This window comes from Zeugodacus cucurbitae, chromosome 4 (genome assembly GCF_028554725.1).
Source record: "Zeugodacus cucurbitae isolate PBARC_wt_2022May chromosome 4, idZeuCucr1.2, whole genome shotgun sequence".
In the NCBI taxonomy this organism is placed as follows: domain Eukaryota; kingdom Metazoa; phylum Arthropoda; class Insecta; order Diptera; family Tephritidae; genus Zeugodacus; species Zeugodacus cucurbitae.
The window spans coordinates 64,455,040-64,482,071 of record NC_071669.1 but is presented as its reverse complement, the minus strand read 5'-3'; the positions used below and the strand labels follow the sequence as shown (position 1 = coordinate 64,482,071).

At 34.6% G+C, this 27,032-nt stretch overlaps 1 protein-coding gene across 3 annotated transcripts in view; it reads right to left on the bottom strand.

Annotated features, from left to right (window-relative positions):
* The window catches only part of LOC105211141 (uncharacterized), a 188,038-nt gene extending 162,924 nt beyond the window's left edge, over nt 1-25,114 (bottom strand). Inside the window, exons 1-2 of one of the 3 annotated variants that reach the window (XM_029039524.2) lie at nt 24,649-25,114; nt 24,233-24,299 (exon numbers count right to left, since the gene is read on the bottom strand). In XM_029039524.2, the coding sequence (XP_028895357.2) occupies nt 24,233-24,289 (57 nt within the window). In that variant the 5' untranslated portion in view covers nt 24,290-24,299; nt 24,649-25,114. Of the gene's footprint in view, nt 1-11,160; nt 12,070-24,232; nt 24,621-24,648 lie in introns of those variants that run through there. The other 2 variants (XM_011182464.3, XM_029039522.2) reach the window with 2 other exon arrangements.
* Nucleotides 25,115-27,032: the final 1,918 nt, after the last annotated feature.

The window sequence follows — 27,032 nt, the reverse complement described above, 5'->3', positions numbered from 1 at the left end:
GTGGCGCTGTCGAATGGGTGGTCAGGCGGCAAGCCAGCCACTGAGCCAGTGAACCGAGCGTCCACTGAGCCATTGTGTGACATGCAAAATGTAAGTTTGTATGTTTGTTCGTATTTCCTTGGCAACACCAAGTGCCAGACCAATTTGTTTGCGTGCAAAGGCTTTTACTTGGAGCATAAAAAGCTTCAAATTAGTGTTGTACGGCTCTTTTTTGTCGAAAATATACCCCATATGACAGCAGAGTTAGTAGTGAAGATTTTTGGGTTTTGCAGATAGTAAACTTCCGCCATATCACAAAGAAACCGATATATTTCACGCTTCACACCAGAGAAGTTTATAAAATTTTATTTCTGGCAAAGACAATCAAATTTATTTCTCTCTCTCTCTTTCTCTCTGATAACCATTAAATGGCCTCCTCATTAATCGTAATCAATCGGATAATGCATACTTTTAGGCGACTTTTCTACTATTTTGCTGGTATGAAATAGTTGCTTCTAGTTCTCACCTGGTTAACGAAAACGTTTATGAGAAACAGCAGGTTTTTTAACCTTCAGCAGTGGGACTATTCTTTTGTTGAGTTGCAGAGTTAAAGTAAGCCATTTCTTGGATTGTCACTTGAATGGTATTCGTTGGAAAATCGAAAAAATAGGGCAGTATATTAGCTCTTTAAGAATTCTTAGAGATATCTGAAGCTGAAGTCTTAAAGCAACAATACGCTATGAACAAAACTAAAGTGAAGAAGCATTTTCTGGTCAATAAAACCATTAACGTATACTTTTCTACGTATTCTTCCCATAAAAACATTCCTCAGCTACTAAAATAGGACTGAGTAAGTCAATAACTGCTAGAAACTGAAGTCAACTCTGTAAAATGTTAGAGCTTTCTGTTAGCAATTAATATCACACCTTTTTAGGTTTAAAGACATTGCCAATGCCACAACTCCTCCAACAGAAATTGCAATTGAATGAAATTTATATAATCATATTTGAACAGTTTGGCTACATAGCTGCTTCTTGAGATCTTTGATATAGTTGAAACCTCTTTGTCAATAGACCTGAGATTTCTGATCTCTTAGATCGATTTCCAGCTTTGATGAGAGGACTAGATATATTAAGCGTTTATTATTTCAAATCATTTATAAATTACACGGAAAAGCTTTCAGCATTTCACAGAGGGTATTGATTCTAAAAGGAAGAAAAAGGGATAAATTTCTATGAATCAAACTCCAAACACTTCATTATAACATAGCCGATGAAGCAAGCTCAACATAGATGGCGCTCCAAAGCGAGCATGCGCATTTTGGAAAGCTTTCAATTGGCGCCCAGAAAGCTTTTATGTGAATTTAATTATAAACTAAATAAAATTAGTAATAAATAACGGTTGTAATACAAATTTTTGTGGCTTATCTTTTTGCATGGAAGTTCACATACATTGATTTCTGCTGAATTTTCCATGTGCCACAATCAGTGCTTGACAATTAATTGACGCTGATAATAATATTAATATGCTGAATAACTGTAGTATAAATATATATTCTGAAGTGCGAAATTAATCAAAAATATCACAGTAGATAGTTTACTCAAAAGTTTGGGTCTAGTAATACGCCCAAAAGAACTAGTTTCGGACTAGTTAAACCCACAAAATCACAACACACAGCATTTTAGATTTTCAGAAATTATTTATTATATTGTAAATATATACAAATAAAATAATATGCTTACAAATGTACTGCATGCAGTTAATTATGTGGCTCGCCATCACCGGTGGCGAGGTTGGGCAGCAAAGTAGTGTCATTAATTCACAAATTATGACACATACGCATGCAATTAACCGAACGCCAAAGCGTTTTGCAACGCACCTCTTATCTCTGTTTAATCGACAATCACTTGCAACAACAACAACAGCAACTTTGATGTCTTCCGCCTATTTAACTGTCCATTCCATTTTGGTTGACCAAATTTTTTCGTTCGTGTTCACCAGTTTTTTTTTTAATTTTTTTTGGGTTATTTATTTAACGCAGGACACGCAAGCCTTATAAACACATCACACGCCACCTGAATACAAATAAAAAGGTGGAATTTTTTTATAGCCTCAGCTGAGACAACATAAAATGTCATAAGGAAAAAAACGCACTTGTTCCAATTTTAATCCACCTCAAAGACACGCATATTTATTTATACATGTGTAGGATTGTATATGATGTATATGGTATATATGTATATAGATATAGGTGACACGATTTTGAACCATAAAATTTAACGCTAAAAGTTATTATTACAAGTTTTTACGAATTAACCAAGTGATAACTCAGTCTGAAGAATACCCTACAGAAACTTGGACTAGTTGCGGACTAGTCGGTATATATTAAAGTTAGACTCATTCTATACCCACTAAACTAATATACCCCTGCCTTAAGAATTTTGAGATCTCCTTTAAGGCGATCTTGAGGCATCACAATAAAAACCAGCTTCTTCGTAGGATACTAAGAAGACCATTTCTAATGAGGAATGGGTCTTCATATTATTTCGCAAATATTCTAAAAAGTGCATAATTTTCAAAGAGATTTCAAACTCCATCTTCTTCTTTTAATCAAAATATGTATGTATATCGTGTAAATGAATACTTAATTTAATGATCATTAAATCGCTTAAAAATAATTTAGGGTTTCATGTTGCCTTCGAATATTTTACATTTGACAACCTATAATTTGTAATTGTAAATAAAGATGAGATCAGGATTTCGAGTAACTTACAATTAATTACCACACTCATGTATATTTAAATACTAGGAAGGTCCTTAAAATTAAATGAAAGATAATTTATAGTACTCATACCATAGTCAGATAAAGATATGTATGTATCTCTCTCGATTGCAGTCGGTTAAGGTTTGAACTTCTACCTATTAGACTCAGAACTAACAAAATCGAGAGTATTCATACGAAAATCAGAACATTGAACTTTTTGCGATATGCTGAAATAACCCTACTTGTTTGTGATATTTATAAACCACCTTCATATAGAGATTACATGTTATGATGTCTTTGACCATCCGTCGAAGCCAGTTATTTTGGAGAGATAAATTATATTACACATGTAGTAATTTATTCATTTCCTTTTATGTTTTGTGGGTCAATTATAATTTGTGCTCTTTTTACAGGCGATGCAAATCGGGCTTTAAAAATATTAATATTTTGGTGAAGTATACTTGAAATGCTGATTATATAGGAAATATATAAATTCACTGACGTATTTAACAAACACATTCAATTTTTTATGAAAGCATGAAGTCATTCCTTTTTTTATCACTTGATGATATAAAAAATATTTACAGACATCTGATAACCTTTCGACATGTAATTTTAATGTTCAGTGTTATCTAATGTTGCATGGGTTGTTAATTTTTTTTTACCCTCTCGTGCCAGAATTAAAATGCTACTATATGAACCTATTGGCAACATTGGGCATGAAAGGGTTAATTAATTAATTTTAATTTATGGCCACTCTTCTTAAAAAGCCATTTTTAATCTGCAACAACTCTTCATTTTGATATAAATATATATCTGGCAAATTTATGGAATCTTAAAAATTATACTTCCTACAAAAGGTCAAGGTAAAACAAAGATCTACATAATATATGAGACATTATGTCTTAATTATTTAATTACTTAGTAAAGCTTCGCTATCACCAATATAATTGGACAAAGTACTCGTTTAAAGTTATTTCATTCGAATAACATTGGTTTGCCAATTTTTAAGTGAATTGACATGCATAATTTTCCCAAAACAGAATTAACATGTTTTCTCTTCATTTTCTCACAAGATTACAGGTAGTTAAAGAAGTAATTAACGTTCGATGACTTCCTGTAAATACTCGAGCGAAAAATTTTGGTTATAGCAATTGTGCTTCAAAAATAGTTGACATAACTATATGGCAAGTAAAATAAAAAAAATTTATTACTTTTGCACTGGAAAACCCGAAATTATTAATACTATTTTTCGAAACGAATCGATTATTAAAATTTCATCAGTGAACATCGCAAGCGACAGCTGATTGGTTAAGTGAGGTTATGGGTTCGAAACTCGGCTAAGGCCAATTGAAAGCGATAGTTACTTATACTCGGTAAAAACAGAAAAAATTGTACAATCAAGAAGCTTAGTATGCCTCTTCCAATATAATGCCGTTTTGTATCGTACAACTTCACCAATTGGAGCATAATCTCGACCATACATGTAACAACTCTTTTAACCATCAGTCAAGTAAAATTACCACCCCTGACCAGCTCCAATCTAATAACTAGTATCATACCACTTTTATTATGTTTATCCATGAAGCATGCCTTCCCACTAAATTAGCTACTTTGTATCGCTCATTAGCCATTTAAGTGGTTCAAATAAAAAACAAAACCATAAACCATTTCGATTAATTGCCAGCAATCAACACTAATTAAAATCACATTTTCAAGTCTTTAAAGCGCTACTTAAGTCGTGTGAATTTTATAAAAAACGAGAGACATTAAATAAAACGGTAAAATGTGGTAATATCCTGGTTGTAAAGCTCGTTGTTTTGGGAGCACTTTTTTGGATGGAAATTGCTCTCTATGACAAGTCTAAGTGTTTGTTTACAAGATCTTTTTTGTAAATTAATCTGTATGGCATATGTATTTGGAGCTTTTATTTCAAAAATGTAAAAAAAAACATATTTTTTTTACTTAGTAGCGGTAAAATCTTCTGGAACTAGTTATGGATATACTCAATATAAACGCATATTTGTCGAGTTTGGATTAAGGTAGGTCAGTCCTTTCCTAATCTAACCAAATCTCAGATTTTAAGGCTGACTTAACCTGAACTTTCGCCAAGATGGAGGCCACACTAGGAAACGTATTATATGTTACTAGAAATCTTCAGAAGTTTGATCTCTAGTATAAACTTCTTGAAACATATGTAGATTCAACATCATGGACATGCATTTAGGAAATATCAAAAACTATGAATTCAATGTCGTGGTTCAATAATCGAAGGTCAAGTAAACAAGAAACAAGGCATTTCGTTGAGGAATATGAAATTGAGGTATTTGCTACCCGGGTAGCTAACCACTTCCAATGTGGTTAATAGGGTTTTGAGAGTGGTTTTAGAAGAGAACTAAAAAATTATGGACAACTGTCAATCAAAATATATCAGGCCAATTTTTTAACATTGGAAGATCAAACTGAAACTAAGAAAATGGTCCACCCTCCTACAGAGATACTTGATCTCCAATTTAAATGCTTCATTATCAATTTGCCTCCTCATGATTACACATTTGTATGACTAATAATTGCGGCAGCAACAATTTTATTTGACCGTTCAAAATGTACAAAGTAAATTGAACAAATTTACTACTCGTCGGAAATCGCATTCTTTTATTATTTTTTATTTTCTCTCACTCTCACTCTCGCTCAATGCAACCACCACGTTTAATGCGGCGAGCAACAAAAGCCACAAATATTAATTGTCAAAGCGATCGATCGTAATTGCGATTGCGGCTCATAAAACATTTCACCACTAAACACTATCACTATCACTCGTGGCAGCAATGGCAAATGGCTGTTGCACAGACATACCAACATACATATGTGGCAATAAATATCTAAGTGGCTAATAATCGACACGCCAGTTTGTAGACAGCATGTAATGGCAAAAATATTATATATGGATGTTATGGATGTGCGCTCATGAGGATCGGGATCCAGAAATAAGTATTTAGTTGGAGGTCTTTGTATGACTGATTTGTAGATTTGTGGATATTGGAATTGTTGAGAAATGATTATTATTAATCCGAAATAATACGGGAATTAAATTTATAAAATATTAAAATTTATTTATATATATTTTATAAAAATTTGTTATAGAGATACAAATATTAATCGTTACTTCTATGCATGCCACTTGGGCTGCACGAAACAGAAATGGAGGGAATGATAGGGATCCCGAATACCGATTTTCATAGAGATTAATTTCGAAAATTTATATATATATAAATGCCAGTTTAATTTAGAATAAAATTAAAAATAAAATTCCTTAAAAATCCAGAAAATTTTCGGGATCAAAATTTCATAATCTCGAAATTTCAGGATTCACAAAAAAGTACGGGATTCAATGTCTAAGCAAGCATTAATAAATATTTGTACACCTATTAATATGCAGTTGTTGCAACATCGCATGCCACTTGAATATATTGCTAGTTTTATGTGGCACGTATAAAGTCATATTACAATATTGCCATGGCGATAATAACAATCACGAAAAGTAAAAGATGCTATATTTCATGGGCAAGTGTTAAATTGTCGAAATTAATTGCATGCTGTGGTGCCTAGCGGCCAGCCAGTGGCGGTTGGCAGCAGCGATCGTAAGGGGCGGTGGTGCAGTGCTGGCTGTGGTGATCACAGTAGCCATGTGGAACAACAGAAAGAGCGGCAGCAGCAATGGCAAGAGCATTTAACGGTACTCATAAGTTTTAAATGTTGTGCAGCATTAGATATGAGGCATGTGCATAATTGCAATGTTGCATGTGCGGCATGTGTGGTATGTGGCGATGGGAACGAAAATGAAATGCAAAGCATTTTAAATGTGCAACACTTAGCTGTTTTGTATGTATGTGTTGTTGCAAGTGCAGTGCGTTGACTGTGCCACAGACGCAACAGTTATTCAATTTATGTATAATATTTAACGGTGTTGCATTTGTTGTGGCAAGTTTTGGTGCAAGGTAGCAACAAGGTAGCAACATACTGCTGTGACCTTGTGTGTGTGTGCAACATATGATAATTTGCCTGCCACTAATTGCAACGCACACCGCAATAATTCGCTAATGCAATTGTTGTTGTTGTTGTTATAATCATAAACATATGTCTAACATAAGCAACATAATATTGCATGTGCGTCTCCATTTGTAAATTGTTGGGCAAAGCGTAGGAAACCCCCAAATGGGCGCGGAAGCATGCAACTCACGCAGGTGGCAAGCGGTGTTGCAAGTGCTGTGTGGCAAAAGTTCGCTCGCAAATGGTGCATAAAATTCGCATTATTTTTTACCGTTTGTTATACGCTATGCTCCTCATGAGGCGCTGCTCTTCATTAATTTCATTGAGATTTGTACATTTGTTGTTGGTGGGAATTTTTTTCAACTTTGACGTTGGCAAATTGTAAAGTTGCAATTTAAATTGGAAATTTCGCATAAAATTGTTGGAAAAATGTTGCACTTGCACGCATTGCCATGGGCAATTTTCATGGGAAGCACATTAAGTGTTTGGAAAACTTCCCAAGAGGTAAAAAGAGATCACTTTCCAGACTGCAATTATCATACACAGTTGACAGTTTTTCACTTTGTTGTTGTTTTTTGGATTTTTTATTCAGTTTTGTGTGACTTAAATTATATTGTACCAATAAAGGCCAATTATGCGAAATATGAAAGATCTGAATCGGTATAATGCTTTTCGTAGACATCAATTTGATCCCCCAACAAAAAAATCCCAAAAGAAAACCGTTTGGGCCCATTGGCAGATGTTAAGGGGCTTTACCAGTGTGAAATTTTCAAAAAATCGATTTTTTTATTTTTTGCTTATTCGATAGTTAATACTTTCAAAAATATCCTGTGAAAGCGGTAAGGTCGTATCTTGAATCGTTTTTGAATGACTGCGTTCAAAAGAGCGACCGCTCGCAGGCATAAGCCGCCATATGTAGTGGAATCTTTAAACGAGTTTTTTCTGGAAACGACATTTCTCAAAACTGCTGACATCATAACTCAACGAGAAATTGACCGTTCGACTTCAAATTTAAACTGAATGTTCTTGAATATATTTACTACACCATGACCTACGATCTTTTCGATTCGTTGAAAATTGTCAATTTGGCATTAAAAGAACTACCATCCTTTCACCTAAAAAAACGAAAATTTCTTTCAGAACTATGCCATTCTGTTAATTATTGATATTTTTTAAAAATCGTAGGTCATTGTATAGTAAATATCTTCAACTTTAATACCCTTTTATATTGCTGTTGTTTCAGCTACTCATTCGGCCGGAATCATGTCAGAAGTTGAGGAACTTTTTGTTTTTTGTATCTCCCAAGACAGCCCATAACTCCGTTATTTTACAATATTTTTGTAAAAATAAAATCTTAAAATATGGCTGAAAATGTACCTTATTATGTCCAAAAAACTTTGAAACATTCGATCGAGTACTTTCTTTAAAAAAAAAATCACGAAAAACTACTAATCTTTCATGGGTTACACTGGTATATCCCTTTAAGGTTATTTGGCAATTGAAGTCAGTAGCGTTTCTCCTCGAAGCGAAGTAGCATACCACTAAATCAGGCCTCTATCCTGGAGAAAACATTTCAATTCTGGAGAAAATAATTCAAACTGAACGGAGACGTCATTAAGCCCCGTAAGTCGTTTATAAAGATATCAGCAATAACCTACTGTGGTTTCTCAGATTCTCGAGCCAAATTAAGTTCAAAGGAAAGATAGAAGTAGGTAAGCGTATCCCACCAACTTAATCAATAGTATATAGCTATGATCTCTCGATTTTGTCTACGAATTAAGACCACTATCAACGAGCTAATTACGCTTTATTAGTGACCGTGGCTTTGGACCTGATAGGTCTTCACATACCAGGTATTCGTGATTGTCCAAGCTGGTAAAAATATTAGAGAGATATGGATCAGTTCAGTGGGGATGGGAAAGAGTTTTTTCGTTAGTTTCACTATACAAAAAAAAAATATATTGTTTTTTAGTAATTAATTATATTCAATCTGGAAGTGTGATGATTTTAAGAGATCTTGCTCATATTTCAAGAGCTCAATATATCTAGGCAATCCTTAATAGTCTAATGCTAGTGGTTAATCTTAAACTTTGAAATGCTATTCTACAGAATATCAGTAATTATTCAGTATGCCAGTATATATGTATGTTAAATGAGTCAGACGATTCAGATGAGTGTACGATCATCACAATCACGACATCATGTACACTAGAATCAAGCGCACTATTTTTTAAATCTTTATTTTAGCAGCTTAATAGATTTCCTCTCACTGCACTTCAATTGAAATACAAAAAGTAAATTCTCTCTAATGAATCATATCTCTCGAAAACCGTTCACTTTACAGTTTACATAAGCAATGCTAATTAACTAGCAAGTGTAAATATACACACCAATTAGCTGGGATGTAATTGCACTTGCACTCGGTCACTTAATTAGTTACGAATACGTGCTCTTCCGAACGAGTGAACGATGTGTGTACATGTGATTATATTTCAATGGAAGTCATGTGTTTAGCACGTACTTTTTATCCCTTGAGCGACTAACAAAAACTGATTCTGGCGAAAATTTTAAGTGTTATTTCAACTGGAGAGTATCCAATCGAACAAATTTTACAGATGTTTAAGCATATGGGCAGAACTTGTGATGCAACCCTGCGCTAAGCTGTGCTCTTATGAATGCTCAAACATTGTTTAATGAAGAAAAACTTTAATGCGAAATAAAACATTTTATTACATGATAGTTTTTACCAGTCACTGTATTTCAGCGTTCAATAATCAATAACAGAATGAGTGGCAAAGTAAACATTCACTCGACTGACGATGAAATAAGCGAAATAACCAAATTACACGATTTATGTAAGTAAAAATACAGTTCACATATAGACACACTTAGGTATGTATTAGTATTGGTGTTTATTAATAGTGGCAAATCAGAGTTAACAACAACCATAAAACCATTACAAAAACACAAAACGACTGAACATCAAAATGCAATAAATTCGTACATTTTTGCATAAGAAGTGTTTGTTTAGCGTGGTGTACTAAAGTATACATTCAAGTGTGAATTTGTAATACAGGGTCTCTCAATAATTATTGATTTTTTGCAATAACAAGAGAAACCAGATCGCTTTCTACCAACAGAGTGGAGATCTTCCTCTTCCTTGGCTTCCAGCAGCGAGTACTGCATTCAACATTTTCAAAGCTGGAGCGCTTCAGCTGGAACTACAGTCGAATCCATATAATCCACAAAAAACTTCAAGTAAGAGAGATTTCCGAGTTACCGAAGGTAATTTGTATAAAATTTGACTACTATTCCCAATTCAAGAATTCGAAAACTCCTATTTTCTTTCGAAAACTTCCAGTACCGTCTCATCGGAAGTTGACTTCGTCCACGATTTTGCGGCATAAAGTAGGACGGGAATGATGAGGGACTTGTAGAGTTTGGTTTTAGTTCGTCGAGAGAGGACTTTACTTTTTAATTGCCTACTTAGTCCAACAGTTCAAAGTGATTTCGAGGCTGACATTCTTGGTGTTGTTGATGCTGGTTCCAAGCTAAACAAAATTATCTACAACTTCAAAGTAATGACTGTGAACAGTAACGTGAGAGCCAAGACGCGGATGCGCTGACTTTTTGTTTGATGACAGTCTTGTCGTCTTATTCTAGTTCACTACCAGACCCATTCACTTCGCTTCCTTATCCAGTCTGAAAAAGGCAGAACTAATATCGTGGCCGTTAAGGTCAATGATGTCGATGACATGTGGTCATACATACATGTGGATCCGTCCATGATCTGAATTATGGGAGTGGAACGGCCTTCATTTTGTCGAAATTTCACAACTCAAAAACTATTTTATTCATTTTAACTCTGTCTGTAACATAACATCTCTAGATTTTAATGTCGCGGTCTTTTAAATGGGGTCAAGTTGTACGCTTACCCCACCACCTTCTGATATAACACCTTTTACAACCCGACCGATATATTTGAAAGCATAATCGATAATTTTGACACCGATAAAGGTTCGATATATTCGATTCGATAACTTTGTATGGTAACGCTCTGTGATATGTGGCAATTCTATTTCATAAATGGACCAGTAAACATCTCTATATTTGCTTAATAATTCTACACAAACACCCTGTATTTATGTAACTCCTCCAAACAAGCGGGTGCGTAACACACGAGTCAGAGGGATCACTATGAAATTGTTTGCCGTTGTAATGCAAGTAGACAAGCGATTGATTTCATTAATTTCGCATAAAATTCAACCAACAAAATTGTTGTGTAACCAACAACAAAAGTGCCGTTGTGCAAAAATCACAATAGTTCATATGCAGTTATAATCTAACTGTACGCTCTATGTACTCACCAATATGGCCGGCTGATTGTAGGCGACGACGGCGAGCGGGCGACTCATGAGCAAAGCGGCGGAGCTGGGCGCCGTTGCATTGGCCAAATCGAAACGAAAACGCGAATATTGCTTCATAAATATTTTCCACATTACATAAGCCATCCTCGTGTGAGTGCTCGAGTCTGTGTATGTGAGTTTGTATGAATTGGGGGAGGACGCAGTTGCGCAGGCGCAGGTGATTGCTGCGTTTGCGATGGTGAAAAAGTTGCGCAGATGCAATTCACCGTTCAAATGCCGTTCAACGAGCGGTTTATCTAAGCGTCTCTGGGGTTTGTTGTTGTTGTTGCTGTGGTAGTTGTAGATGCAAATGACGTGTGCGCGAGCCGCGCGTTTGTGCTAAGAAATGCGTAGCAATCGCTGTTTGATTGTTGGCAGAGAGCGATTTGAGAAATTGATTCAAATCGCATAATCGCCGAATGAGCAGCACGCACACTCGCACAGAAATCTACATTCGCACTAACTGCTATGCAAAGGAGGATTTATAAAGCGTGCAACAGTTGGACACTTGAATCGTTATATGTAAGTATGCTTGTATGTTTGTTTCTGAGTGCGTTTGAGTTTTCCGCGTTAAGTGGCGTCTGCCAGATACTTGATTGGCGATGATTTTCGGCTTAGCTGATGTCTAACAATTTGCATTGTGCGCGCGTTTTCCAATTAATTTTCAATTTGAAGTTTTTCGTTCACTTTTTGCTTGCATTTCATTTGGGTTATGTAATTTAAGCTAATCGGCGATCAAATAATAATGGTTGCCACACTTGTTAATTGAAATATTGAAGCATACAATGGTTATTGATGGTTGTTTTTGAATACACTTTTTAGGTAATATCAAAAATGTTTTTACTTTTCAATATTGAATATACAAAATTATTTGGAGCTGTATGCTTAAAAGCAAATACGCACAAAATTAAAAAAATTAAAGGGATTTTCGAAATATCAACTCATCAGCCAAGAAAAAATACACTATATTAACCGAAATTCTACAAGACATAAAGATTTTTTTTTTTAACAAAAATTTTGAAAACAGTTTTATATTACAAAAATTCGGTACTGAACTCTATAACTGTTTGGAAAATGTTTCGTCACTATATATTCGGTTGTCAAATATCCCCCTTCCGCCTTTTTGTCTTTTGAATTTAGTGGCTATGTATAAAGCGCTATAGAGCTCGTATCAATACTATACAAATTTGCAAGGTCTTGGCATAACCTACAAAACGAGGTTTGGATATTGCGTTCAACAGTTATAGACGTGTTCACTAACGCCGAAATTCCCGCTATTTTAAAGTTTCACTTCGTCAAAGGCAAATCCGGTAGAGAAACGTTTCATGAGATTAATGGTGTTTTGGGGGATGGTACCCTACCACTTCGAACTGCGGAGGAATGGTTTCGACGATTCAGAGCGTGTGAAAACGGCACCATGGATAAACCAGCCGGCGGAAGACCTTGACGACGAGTACTGACTAAATTATGGAAAACATCGAATTAGTTTAGAATTAGTAGCATCTCATGACTTCGCTCAGGAGATGTGAGTTAGTTCCCAAACCATGTTAAACCAACTGCAGAAGGCTGGATACACAAAAAAGCTTGATGTTTGGGTGCCGCATGATTTGACGCAAAAACCATCTGGACCGAATCAACGCCCACGATATGCTGCTGAAACCGAACGGACTCGACACATTTTTTTAGCGGACGGGTATTGTGAAGTTGCGTTCTAGATGGATGTAGATAATCGAATGAAACGGCGCATATTTGAATTAAATCCGATCACGGCATTGAATAAAAACCAAAAAGCGGAAGGGAGATATTTGCCAACCTATATATATTCGATTAAATGAAATGCTTCAACAATGACAAAATGATTTTATAACAAATATCGCACTAAGATATCGAGATGTTAAACTCAAATTTAAACACAGGGAAGGTTTATTTAAAAATGGATTTTTTCTCATAAATACGATTTTTTTTTTAACTTTCTTGGTCTGCAACAACATGAGACTTAAATACTAAAATTAAAAGTATTTTTGCTGTAGCCGAGTGGCACAAACTTTGAAGAGAAAGCTAAATGAGTCTTATAGGTAACATTTCGAGGTTATGTCTTTGTCTAAAATTGAACTCATTAAAATGTTTCTCAACGAAACGTATTGGGGATGTAATTGGGAATGTAATTGGGGATGCATTGCCATCAAAATAATTACATATTTACAAGTATCCGTTAAAAACCAGTTTTTCAGAAAGTCACATGTTTTTTCAAATTGTCAGAGCTTTATTTAATACTGTCAGACTGCGTGTAGTGAGTTGGACCATATGCATATTGAGTTAACACACCTTTTTGAGGAACTTAATGTTTCTTACGATGAATAATACTTTAAAACTATTCCTGCCTATTGAGAAAAAGGATTAAAATATTACTGAAACAATCGTACATTGTTTCAGTAATTGTACATTGTTTCAGTAATTCGTTGAAATCGGAATGCTTAAGAACATAAGCTCATCAACTAAATGAAGTTTCTAATTAATTATGTTAATTATTAATTTAATCATTTGCTAATTTAGTTGCTCAATTTCGTAAACTAATTTACATTTATTTTTTCAATGTCATAATTCAATGCATGTAATTAGTAAGTAATATATGCAAACAAACAATTAAGTAAGTAATTATCTCTCAGCATCCAAATCACAAACAAACATTCATATAGCGTTACATAAATTTCATTTGCACTCTAAATTACACATTTCCTTTTTAAGCCACAATAATCCATTTGCTTTGTTTTTACTAGGTATTTAACTGGGCACTTTCATTGCTACACAGATTACGAAATTTTAAATTTTTTTTCATTACAAAAAATGTGTGTTTTATTTTTATATAATTTTTTGCTAATTTTCTGCGCGCTTTACTCCCATATTTCCATATTTCTTTTAATTTCTATTTTCACATTATGTTTTTGTTATCCATATTTTTATTTTCCTATAATTTTCATAACATTTCTGTTTGCCTTGCGTCGAGCACTTTGCATAACGCAGGTCACGTCGGAAATCACCAATATGCCATCTATCAATAGCAACAACAATACAAAAATCACAAAACTTTATATAGAGAAAAAATAAAGAATTATCAAAATAAATAAAACTCCGCCAAGGCGGCCAGGCGGCCAAGCGGCACACTACATGTGTGTATTCCGTATGGTCGGAGCCTGCCGCCCGGTCAATCCGCGGTCGGGCCGCAATGCAACCTCGCATTCTTCGCACAGTCGGCCTCGTTGGCCCACAACGTTTCCACGGCGGACACGGCGCCGGTTGCCGCAGGCGATCACAGCCCAAGCGACGGCGCGTTCACTTATGAATTTGTATTTTTGCACAACGCGTCCCCTTGGCGGATCCACGGGCTCCGAGCTCACATAGTACACCGGCCTTACATTTCACTCAGCATTTATGCACTCACTTGCGCTCAAGCGCTTTTCAACGCACTTTTTTAATAAAAAATCATATTTTTTTATGAACTCAAATCCATTTGTAGGTGAATTAAAATTGAATTTATTTTGCTGGAAATTTTGTTGTTGCTTTGTAGCCTTGGAATGAGCGCTTGTAATATTTTATTTTATTTTATTAAAAAAAATATATATTTTTAAATTTTTTTCATGCCACAAGTACGTGTTGCAAGCTCACCATGCAACGCTTTGTGGCATGTGGCACTGTCCACGATCGTCCACGCCATGCGGCAACATATGATTATTGTTATTTAAACGCCCGCACCGACTGACCGTTGAGGCTTGCCGTCCGTTCGTCTGTCCGTTATTTTAGATTTGTATTTACTCGCATGATCCTATAAGCTTTGTATGTGCACTGCTCAGGCTAGACACTAGACTAGACTGAGTGTTCCGCGAGTTTTCCAGCAACTGAATAAAAACGTAGTAAATACAAATTGTGGCTTTTCGTTAAGCTCAATGCACCGCAGCGCGACGCTGAGCGGATAGTTACGAGCGTCTAATAAAAATAGTTGCTGAAACACAAAGGAAATACAAATACGAAAGCAAGGCGGGGAGAAGCAAAAGAAACTAATGAAATGCATTTCAATGGAAGGGGGTTGGGGGCAGGCCGCGGCGGCGAAGAAAAATAGATATGTCTGTATGCAGAGCCGGTAAGCGGCGGCAAATTGGTGGCAGGTGGTTGGTGGGCGAGTGCGGCAAGCTAACGACCAGCTGCCATGTGAGAGACATGTAAATATCGACGGGGTTTTTATATTAGGGTGGTCCTTAAACACTTTTAAGAATGACTTTTGGCATTTTAACGCTTTTTATGTTTACTGTCTCACTTAAACCTATAATACATAACTAAGTAGGGTTTGATTCAAAAAATTATGTTCTAATAGATGTTGCCACATGTTTAAAAATTAAAAAAAAATCTTATAAAAATTTAACCAACCGATATTTTTTACCATTTAGAAAAAGTTTCAGATGCCCAATAGTCGCGAATATTTTAAGCTGAGTGTTGCCACATATTTATAAAAATTTAATCAAATAATAGTAGAAAAGCTTTATAGACGAATTTTGATATTAGAATATTTGTGCACTGATTATTATTTGTTTTTTTGATATTTCGCTGTAAACCACCTAAAGGGTTGCCACTTATTTGAAAATATTTTGAAAAAAATAGCAAAATAATCACTATAAGGATAATAAACAGATGTCTCAGCTCTTATTTTACAATTAAATTTTTTTGTAATAGGTGGCAACCACTATTTACAAATTTTAGTAAGAAAGTTATTTAAAATAGATATAACGATAACGAATGAATACTAAAGATTTTCATTAGAATATGTTTTTAGAAGGCTTACCACCTTTTCAAGGTTGATACTATACAAATTTGTCTCGAAGTTTTCGCTGTAAAACACCACAAGAGTTGCCACTTATTTGAAAATATTTGACAAAAAGTTTTAAAATAAGAAAATTCCACAATACGGATAACAAACTGAAGAAGACTTTTTTAGAAGAGTTGCCACCCTTTTATATTATTAAAAAAAATTAAAATACAAGAAATTAATTAATAATTATTATGGTTTTCTAGCTAAAATAATATGAGAAAAATTGTAGTCAAGAAGAGTTACCACTTATAAGCAAAATTTTATGAAAATAAATGGCTCAAATATTGTTATCAAACAGATTCACAAACATTTTTTTGAAAAACTTATAAAAAATAGTTATAATAAATTTTCGCACCACCCTAAGGCATAAAATATGTATATGATTACAGCGCAACAATGTGCCACACGAATATCTATGAATGCATGAATGAATTTGGCGCATGAGTAAAACTCTCTATAAAAGCGTAAGAGGTGTTTTTTCTCTATGCCTCAATGAATGAATAAATAGTAAATATACATAGTTAGTGCAAACAGCGGCAAACGGAGGTAAACAGACAGACAGGCAGGCAGCAAGAAGACGCAAGGAAAAGCCTTAGCGAGCAGGCGAGAATGAGTCGAAAAGCACACAAACCGCCAAAATTGGTTATAACACACACACACACACAGGCATACGCACATAAAAAATGCATTGAAGCACATGCAAAATACAACAATGTTACCAAAAACAACAACAACACCACGCTAAACAATCGTGTGAGCCAAAAGTTTAATGAATTGTTGAAAAAGGCGTTGCCGCTGTTGTTGCTTCCACGTTTGTTGTTGTTGTTCAAAACACTGCACTGCATTGCACTAAATTTAGTTAGTAAATTTAGTTAACAACAAAACCAACAACATTTAAACGGAGTAAACTTACTATAAAGTAATATAACACACCTCAATTGGTAAGAAAGTGGTGGATTCCATTAATTTTAGTATGGCCGCTAACTACCCTTAAAGAAAGCCGGTAGCCTTTATCTTCTACTCCTCTATGGATTTGCTAATAAGATTTGTTCAGACTCGACTCCCTGCCGAAGGACGACATTGAATCAGAATATTTGCGGTAATCGTGGGAAGTATTATTGCAGAATATGTGGGAATTAACCGGAATAACTGACAGTAGACTACATGTGATTTGAAAATTTTCGAGAGCTTACGTTTAACAAAAAATCAAAAATGATCCAGTCGACTTAAAAAGAATATCGAAAACTTAGTGTTTTCGAAAGTTTTGTGCTTTTATGAGCTTTTAAGCTTTTTGTTTCTAGGTGTCTAATATTGGAGAATCATACATGACCTTTAAAAATTCGTATCTTATAAAATTCGATAACTTACTGATCGAGCTCGATATATCGATTAAAGCGATCACCCATACAAACCCGGTAGGAAAAGGTAGACTGTGCGCTCTAAAATTTTTTCTACTGGCCACTTGTATTTTCATAAGAATGCATATATTGCTACCTAAAAACTCATTTGCATTTGCAATGTCCATCAAAATGCATAAGCAGGTCTATAAAAACGGATTTGACAAGTTCTGAGCGCAAGGCACCTCACTCCTCAATGAAAGAGTCAACGAGCACACCTCAAACTCAAATAAATTTGTATACTTGCTTGTGTCAGCGGAAGTTCGTATGCCTTATCGGTAGATTGTCACTCAAAGGTGGCACACACCCATCGGCACTATCGCATAATCGCACTTGCGGGGGTGTGCGGTGGCATTTATTTATATTTTTAGTGCCAGCCCTATTTTAAGCTTTTAGTAAATTGCTTGTAAATGTTTTTAGTAACTCTTCTTCTTCGCCTTAGCGCTCGCCATGGCACCCTCTTTTAATTTCTTTAATACTAATTTCATGTTTTGAAAGAACGTTTTTATGAGCATAACAGTGGTTTTGGCACTCACCCACCCCGCGGGGGGTTGAGTAAATTGACTTTTGTTATAGCACAAAAAATAGAATAGAAGTCGTTAACTCGCCTTATCTTTATTCGTGTTATTGCCACCTTTTGACATTTGTGTGAATTTCGTTTTTCAACAGTTGCGGTGCTCACAACTCAACTGATGGATGAATCGATTGCGTTGGTGACATGCGAGATAAATATATTATGCAGAGGGAATGCATAATGGGCATGCGTTTTTGGAAATAATGGGATTATAGGGAGAATATATTTTAACAAATTTTATTTAATTTTGGACTCTACGCTTCCTAAAATGTTTATACCATTACAGTGATACTAAGTTTAGTTAGATTGATTTAATTAGACTAGAAACTATTAAGACGAAACAGAGGTCAATAGTGATGTTATAACAAAAAGTCAGCTACATATTCAAGAAGAGACTGGGACTTTCAAGTATTCCTTAAACAACGATAAACTTAGATACAATATATAACGCTTAAAATTATCGATAAATTTTTCTATACCTATTATATATAAACAACTTTGTAAGCTTTTAAGAAAGTAAACAAATCTACAAAAAAAACTATGGATAATAGCAATATATTTTTAAAACATCCATAAAATCGGATTTTATTAAGTATTCAATATCGATAAATTATTTTAAAAATTAAGGTATCGATAAATTATTAAAAAAAACGGTATACAGTTAATAAAGGAAGAAAAGCATCGAAGAAACTTTGCAAAATGTAAATATAGTAACAGTAAAAATGTACAACATTCTTCAAATATCGATAAATTTTGACAAAAATACTGAAAAATTATCGATTAATTTTTTTAAATATTAAAGAAAATGCGAAGAAATCCTCGTAAAAAAGTAGAATTATAATTCAAATAACGATAAACCACCGATAACATGTTATCGATAACATTATCGAATTTAAATTATTAATCGGACGTGATTGACTTCCAGAGTAGAGGAGTTTCGAAGTCCTTATCGATAAAAATCACGTAGTACAAACCATTTAGATTGTAGAAAAATATTTGCTTGAAAAATTCTTACAAAGGTATCATCATCGATATAGATTTTATCAACATTCTCTGAAATTATAGATGGAAAATATTTACCTAAAAGGTAAATGTACTGTTTTAGTTATAATTCAGAATTGATTTAAATAGTAGATAAAACTCAATAAATTTTTCAAAAACATTGTAGTTTAGCTATGAAGGACACTTTCGTATGAAGAAACCGAAAAACCACTTTCTTACATTCTTCATAATCGAAGAAGAAAGTACTAATCACTCTCACATGCAATAACTGTTGTTGTAAATATGTATGTCTGACTGTCTCTATGGCGTACAAAACTAATTACACGCTCCCACATTTATATTGCCTATTTACTATGCCAAAACGGTTAGTCAGTCTGGCATTCTTTTTAACTTTCAATTATGGCTATTGATTTCGTCGAATGCCAGGCAAAAACACCCAGGCCATTAAATCAAAGCCAATCTTATGGCCAATTGAATTTTTATGCATAAATGCTATGGAGGCACGCGGCACACGGCAACAGACATGCATGTGTTTGTACGAGTATGTGACTGTGTGTGTCTAGGCATTATTAACGGCATTTTAAAAATTCAAAAATTTGCATGCATTAAACGTGCAACCGAAGCGATGGCCGGCGACGGCGGCACCCACATTATTTTCACTCACAAGCCAACATTGTAGTTGTTGTAGTTGTTGTTGTTGCTTTTGTTTTCATTTATTTCACTTTTGCGCATTTTTGTCTTTTGTGGCACATCAAATTGGCAGGAATTCGCAACGGTTGCACATCGGTCAGCGGCGCCGTGAATTAACACCAATTGGCATACCAAGCGAGTACAATAACAACAACAAATGGCAACAACAATTGAAATATCACAATAAATATGCAAAATGAATGTGAAACAGTTAATTATAATGGAAAAAATGTCGATTTTGTCGAAAAATTTCACTAACTCAACTTTGATATTCTCAAAGAAGCGCCAAATCTTCATGTCTGCGCAATAACGGTACCTCCGTAGGCTTAATGTAGCGTTAAATGCTTAAAATGTGCGCGCAATTTGTCAAACTTTAACTGCCATTACATTAATTCATAGAAAATTCACATGAAACTAACCCTATTTTTAGACATTTTCTGGAGTGAAGACTCCCCCAGGAGTAACTGCCACTCACAGGACCTGTCTGCCACACCTTCCGTGACATACAAGGCTGTTAGGGCATAAATGGTCGGCTGTCTGCTCGCATAGACACAGGTTTTAATGTCTGCCTTGTATATTTTTCTACATTATATACCTATGTATATGGTAGATAAAGCGTCGGAAGCATAACAAAAGTCAAAGTTCCTGGCCAGCATAGCCCGTTATGTATGAGGTAAAGAATGCGGAGTGCATTGTATCCAAAACAGAATTGCTTTCAGTCACGCTAATACATATGAAATGAGATATACACCGGAATAGATAATAGCCCAGCAGGCAAAGTTGGAGTTTTCGATGAAACCGACTAGTTTGTTTTTGGGTAGTTGTGTACTAGTTTCTTATACAATTTTAATTACAAAAAATAAACAATTTCCTTAAAAATATAATTTAATGAAATGTTAAAATGTAAGGTAGGTCTGAATTCGGGGGTAAATGAGCACTGACAATTTTTAAAGATTTGAAGTTCTAGAAAAATATATGACATAAGTTTGGCCTTATTTGGATTTTAAATTCAAAAAAATTAAATTCTATGAGAATTCTATGCTGGAAACAAGCTAAACATCAATACTACAAGAAAATTGTATGACTATTACAAATCAAGCAAAAAATTTGGGTAGGTTGAGTTGTATCACAAATAGCAAGTTGTAAAATTTCAACTGAAGTACAGTTGAGTTGTAAACCTCAATATCGGCAAAAAATTTTTTTGGATAAGCTGAGTAGTTATCGATAATGCCAGGTTGTAAAATTTCAACTGAAGTACAGTCGAGTTGTAAAATTTCAACTGAAGTACAGTTGAGTTGTAAACAGTAATACAGTCATTTCGATTTTCACATTTTTAACTAATACGAAATCAAAAATCGAAAATAGCAAGTTGTAAAATTTCAACTGAAGTATAATTGAATTGTAAAATTTCAACAGAAATGTATTTGAGTTGTAAACAGTAATACAGTCATTTCGATTTTCATATTTTTAACTAATACGAAATCAAAAATCGAAAATAGCAAGTTGTAAAATTTCAACTGAAGTATAATTGAGTTGTAAAATTTCAACTGAAGTACAGTTGAGTTGTAAACAGTAATACAGTCATTTCGATTTTCGTATTTTTATCTAATACGAAACCATAAAAGTTCCATATATTATATAATTTGGAAGTGGTAATTTCACTGATATTATTTTTATTCAAAAGAGACCAGTTGTAGTCTACTCTATATTCATCTACTGAAAAAAGGTCACCACCAAAGTTGCATTTTAAATATAACCCCTTTGAATTGTAAATTTTTGAACACTTCGCGAAGAGCTTTGGCAAAGAGTGTGTTTGTGTATATTTTAAAAGGTGTTCGGCTATGCTATTTTTATATACGCAGCTAGAAAATCAATTTAGTTAATTGTTGAATGTTAATTTTTCATGTTGGTTGCCAAGGACTCTTTGTTGTAAACTTTTGCAAAATGACTGAAAATACACATATTTATATGTACGGTGTACACATTCGTATATAAAATCTAAAATGTATATAGTATATGGAAGGGTATTGTACAAAGGATAACTAAAGAAAGAGCCACTGACATGGAAAAGTTTTTTAATTTAATTCGAAATCAGTAATGAGAAACTTTGAAGAGAAAAATCGTCTGCAATGCGAAAGCTCTTTATATACATACGTACATACTTACATGTAAATACATATTCAAAGATATAGTTAGGGCACACGCAATATGTTGAAAGCAATGAATTTGAAATTAACACACTTCAGAAGGCCTACAATTTTCGTCTAATTAACCATTCCAACTACTTGCAGATTATTCAATCGAACAAGCGCATAAACTTATATTTCAATATACACAATATCCGCTGTGAATACTTGAGTATCTTATAGATATATCCAACTGTATGTGTGTACATACCAACATGCTCCAATTTACAAAAACAACAAACAAATTGTGTGAATAGTTTTAACAGCAAAACTGAACACTAAAATCACACCATCTATATTGTAGGTGCCGCGTTACAACAACAAAGAAAGTACACCTATATTCACTTATATACATTATATAGGTACAACAGTAAATTTGATATCGGTGTTGGTAGATATATGTAAAAAAATGTCGATAGGCAATTAAGACAAAATGAAATGGAAAAACAAGTGGTTTCATTTTAGTAAATAAAATATCGAATGCTGTCATAATAACCTATAAATTTTATAGTGTCTGTTGTTAAACCGCAAATTATCGATTTATGTGTTGTAATTGAATATATAATTAAATATAATTTACAGCAAACGATGGCGTCCGACAGGAATTTGATTTCCAAGTAGAATTAGGCTTATTTGGACTGCCGATTCCATTAATATTCCTTACCCTTATAATCCTTTTTATATTAAAAATAATAAATCTTAAAATATTATTATTTTTAACCCAAAGAAAGAAACCAATATATATCCTTAAATTACAGTAGTCTTGGTTGCCAGAGTTGTATTGAAAAGTACAAAAAAAAACAAATACTGACTGCTGTAGGACATGTGTCAGATAAACAATTACATTTTTTAGTAAATATAGAAGCTATAGCAAGTCTTTAGTAAACAAATAAAAATTTGTAAAGAAAATCGGGCTGCAAATAATGCTTCATATTATCTACTGATTTTTTCAGATCACGCATTTTTGTTAATAGAAGGTTCAAATAACCTAGCTATTTATTTCCACGTATACAATTAATTTTTTATATGAAAACATAACACAAAAACATTTACTATTTTTCATCTTCATTAATATGTATGTATATTGATTCCATAAAAATAATAAATATATACTCCGTCAAACAGTTCCAGCTAACAACAGTAGAGCTAATTATATAAAACATTTTAAATTTTAGCCTAAATGTAGGCAACACTTTTTGATAAGCATTTTCAATATCGAAAGAAAATTTGTTGTGTTAAAAGCAGAAAGAATTATTGTGCATTTTTCCTTGCAGCCATTTTTATCTAAGAAAAATATAATATCATATAAAGAAACAGCTCATCAGATTTAGTAGCCAAAATTCTAAAATATAATATAATTAAAAGTTTTTTGTTTGTAACTGTTAAGGGTAGCCCCCATTCTCGGTTTCAGAAAATCGATTTTTTTTATTTTATTCGAACCTATAACTATTCAAAAATGTTCCTTTAAAATTTCAAGTGAACATTTCAAAAACTCTTGAAGATATAGCCGATTTGTGGTGAAAGCGTCAGGCGACGGCGAGAGCTTCTCAAGACTTTAAACGCATTTTTCTCGAAAAATTGTTTTTACGACTGGCACATGAGGTTACTCAAAACCTATTAATCCAATCGGTTCCAAATTTTAATACGTTATACTATACATATATAGCTATGGTATGAACTAGGATAAATCAAATCGGTGAAGACCTTCTTTACTTTTCAACTTGATTTGTGGCTGAAAAAAGGCGAAATTACATGTACTCTTTCTAATCCCGTTGGAATTTTTGGTTCCATATGAAGGGCTTTTGTTTGATCACAAAAAAACAACAACAACATCAAAAAAAGTATGTAAAATTTGTTTCTTCTTTTTAAGTCTTCAAATAAATGTATGCAAAGTTACAACCCTAAAAATTAATTTATGTTCATTTAGCAGCCCATTGAAAATCGTCAAAATTTGAAATCGATAAGGGGGGGTCCCTTAATAAGGTTTGAAATATATTCGAACAGCAGCTTATAGTTTTGCAGTAACATACACTTGTCAAGTGATCACAGGTGGGTATTTGAGAAATTCCGTATTTAGTTTGAACTTTTTTTATCAATCAGAATATACGTGTTACTTATAAAATAATTTAAATATATCTTTGTTAAAGGTATGCGATGATATTTAGTATAATAATTTTTCTCAGTGTAGCAATAAATTTGAAAAAAATATGTTTAGCATTTGATTTTTGGCAACTACTGTAGAAATATCATGTTTTGATACTCAATTGCTTTTCAATTCAGTAAGATCTTTAACCTGTTTTTCCAGTCACAATTATTCTCAACTTACCCAATTACGTATGCGATCCACAAGTCGCTTGAAGGAATCCAAACGTTTCAGAGACATGATGATTTGACTGCAAAATGTTGAAATCAACAGAAAAAGTCGATGAAATAAAACACCGCCTTTGGAGCGGACCTCACGGCAGGTAAACATTGAGGCGCACACAAGAGACACACACGACAAACAGGTGGACGGGAGAGTTGATGGATTGAATGCACAATGGACACGAAAGTCCCATTACATGCAAAACTGGGACGAGCGGACGTGAATGCAAATAGAGACACACGGCGTAAAGGATGATGAGAAACGAACGCGCGGACACACAAACAAAACAGCATTAAGGACAAAGCGCACAGGGACAACACTGTCAGGAAGCTTTCGAGCGCGAAGGTAAACACTGAAATGCACAGGAGAACACTTACTGGCTGAGCTTATGAATTTTGTCAGCAATTTTTTGTACTTAATTTGTATAATATTTGGTTGTTAAACTTTAGAACCCTTCAATTCAATGCACTTCACTTTCACTTAGAACTTTTCACATTCGCACTTTCTTCCGATATGCTTCTGGACTATTTGCTAGCTGAATTCTTAGCGCCACTAATTTCGATACGATTCGCCTGAACTCGATTACTTCGATTGCGTTTTACGATTGCGGCTTGGGCCGTCCAACTGAACCGACTGAAGTTACCGAGCGACTGTTGGGCCGCGCTAACTTGGCGCGCTGGCTCGCTTACTTCTTGCGCGTCCGTTCGCCTGTCTTGTTGGGCGACTCACTGCCAAACGCGCTGCTGTTCAAACGCTTGCTGACGCGCCGACTGACACGCTGACGTTCTGACAAAGTCACTTACTAACTGACGGCGCATTTGACAAATCAGCCACCACAAATGAAAATGCAATAAAAGCACTGCATTTGCTCTCTCACAAATTTTTGTGGAGCGCCTACACCCCCGCTCTCCATAAACCTCCAGCGTCGACAACCCGCGCTCGCTTTGTTTACCTGCCGATTGTCAACTCTGACGAAAAGTAAGTTGATAGCGGATTTAATGCAATCACTTGCTGTTGTTGTCATTTGTCTTGTTGTTTTAGCTGATGATACCTTTTTGTTGTTGCGTGTGTAGCTGTGATTGTCAGGCACTGGAGAGCATTTGTTGTCATGCAAAATAAATAAATAAGCAGCAAAAGGAGAACACTCGAAGCAACAATAACAAAAACAAATGAAACACTAATAGGTAGCAGTGATAATAATAATAATAAACAGTAAATAATTCGGTTCGTGCGCGCATGCAACAACAAAATACGCGAAACACGGACAAAGTGAAATGGAACTTGACGATGGTTTTACGGTGCCGAAAGGACAGTGGGACGAAATGGAAACAAATGTTGTATAGAGGAAATATTGGAAGAAAATTGAAACAAAATGGAAAAATTACTTTCTTACTTACTTCGTTTTGATCTTAATAGAGAACAGAAATCGCAGCAATTTAAGGAGCCTCAATCTGGCCGTCGCTTCAACTTAAAAGACTCATTATTCATGCCGAGATCAATGTCCCATGAAATTCAATCTCGTATAAACCTTAATAGTATTTCTGCAATTGGAAAATAAATTAAGCCGATCGTTATATATAAACATATATGTATGTAAACTTCAGTTCCCTTTGACCAATTCGATCGAAAATCATATAAATCGCTTGAGCTCATTCGTACATCTCTCATATCTCTCTCATTTCATAAATTGTTCACAGATATGTAATCCCTTCACGGGGGTTACACTTAACCTCACTTAATCAATTTCTAATGTTTTTCACAACGAACAAGCAAAAACAAAAATATATAGCAGCTGATCGGCTAACGAGTAGCCGCAGGGTGAAAGGCAAAAACTGAGTTCTCAATCAAAATTTTAATTGATCAGTTAATTCGGCTCTCGAGAAGTAATCGAGCCTAAATATAAATATTTGTGGGAATAGGGTTGCCATTTTGAAGATAGAGATCTTAACTTAAACCCCTCAAAAGTTAATTGGGCATTAATTTAAACAGATTACGGAATAAAGGTGTGACCTACCGAAAAAGCAAAGACATGCAGAATATAATAAAAGACTTTCCAAACTTCTAAATTATAGACAAAGAGCCTTCCTGTTCGATGTCAAAATCAGATCAATCAACTCTGAGATGTAAGAAAATGTATTTCCATATCTTAACCTTATGGAAATCCACATGAAACTGATATTTTCTCTTACCAAAATCTCTACTTAACCCACTGTGCACCCATTCACCTTTCGCTTACTTGGGCGGGTGTAGTAATAAGTATGTAATAAAGTTTTTTCCACTACACATTAGAGGCCTCTACGCCCCGTATGCTCTCAATTTGATGATAGCGTGAGTTGTAAAGCGTGTAGAATAGAGCGTGGAAGGTGCTGCGACTACATGGGTAATAAGTAGTAAAACTGCAAGCGTCGTAAGTGAAATTGGGGGCGCTGAGCGCTGCTTTGGCGGTAACGGCGCTCAAATGTCTGATGAGATTAACACTAAAGTAGGAATTGACAACAGACACAGGTGCTGACACACAAGCATATGTAGATACATACAAATGTCTCTTTGCCTTGCTTATAGAATATTTCAACGTTCAATAGGCAAAGTAATAATAATAATAACAACCATTCACAAGACATGTAAGTAAGTACCAACTACAACCAGAGTAACAATCAAGTAAACATGAGCAACAACAATATGGTAGCAACGAATGCATGGGGACGCATGCGAAAGGAGGCCGCCGAAATATGAGTCAATGGAGACGGGCACCCAGCGCACC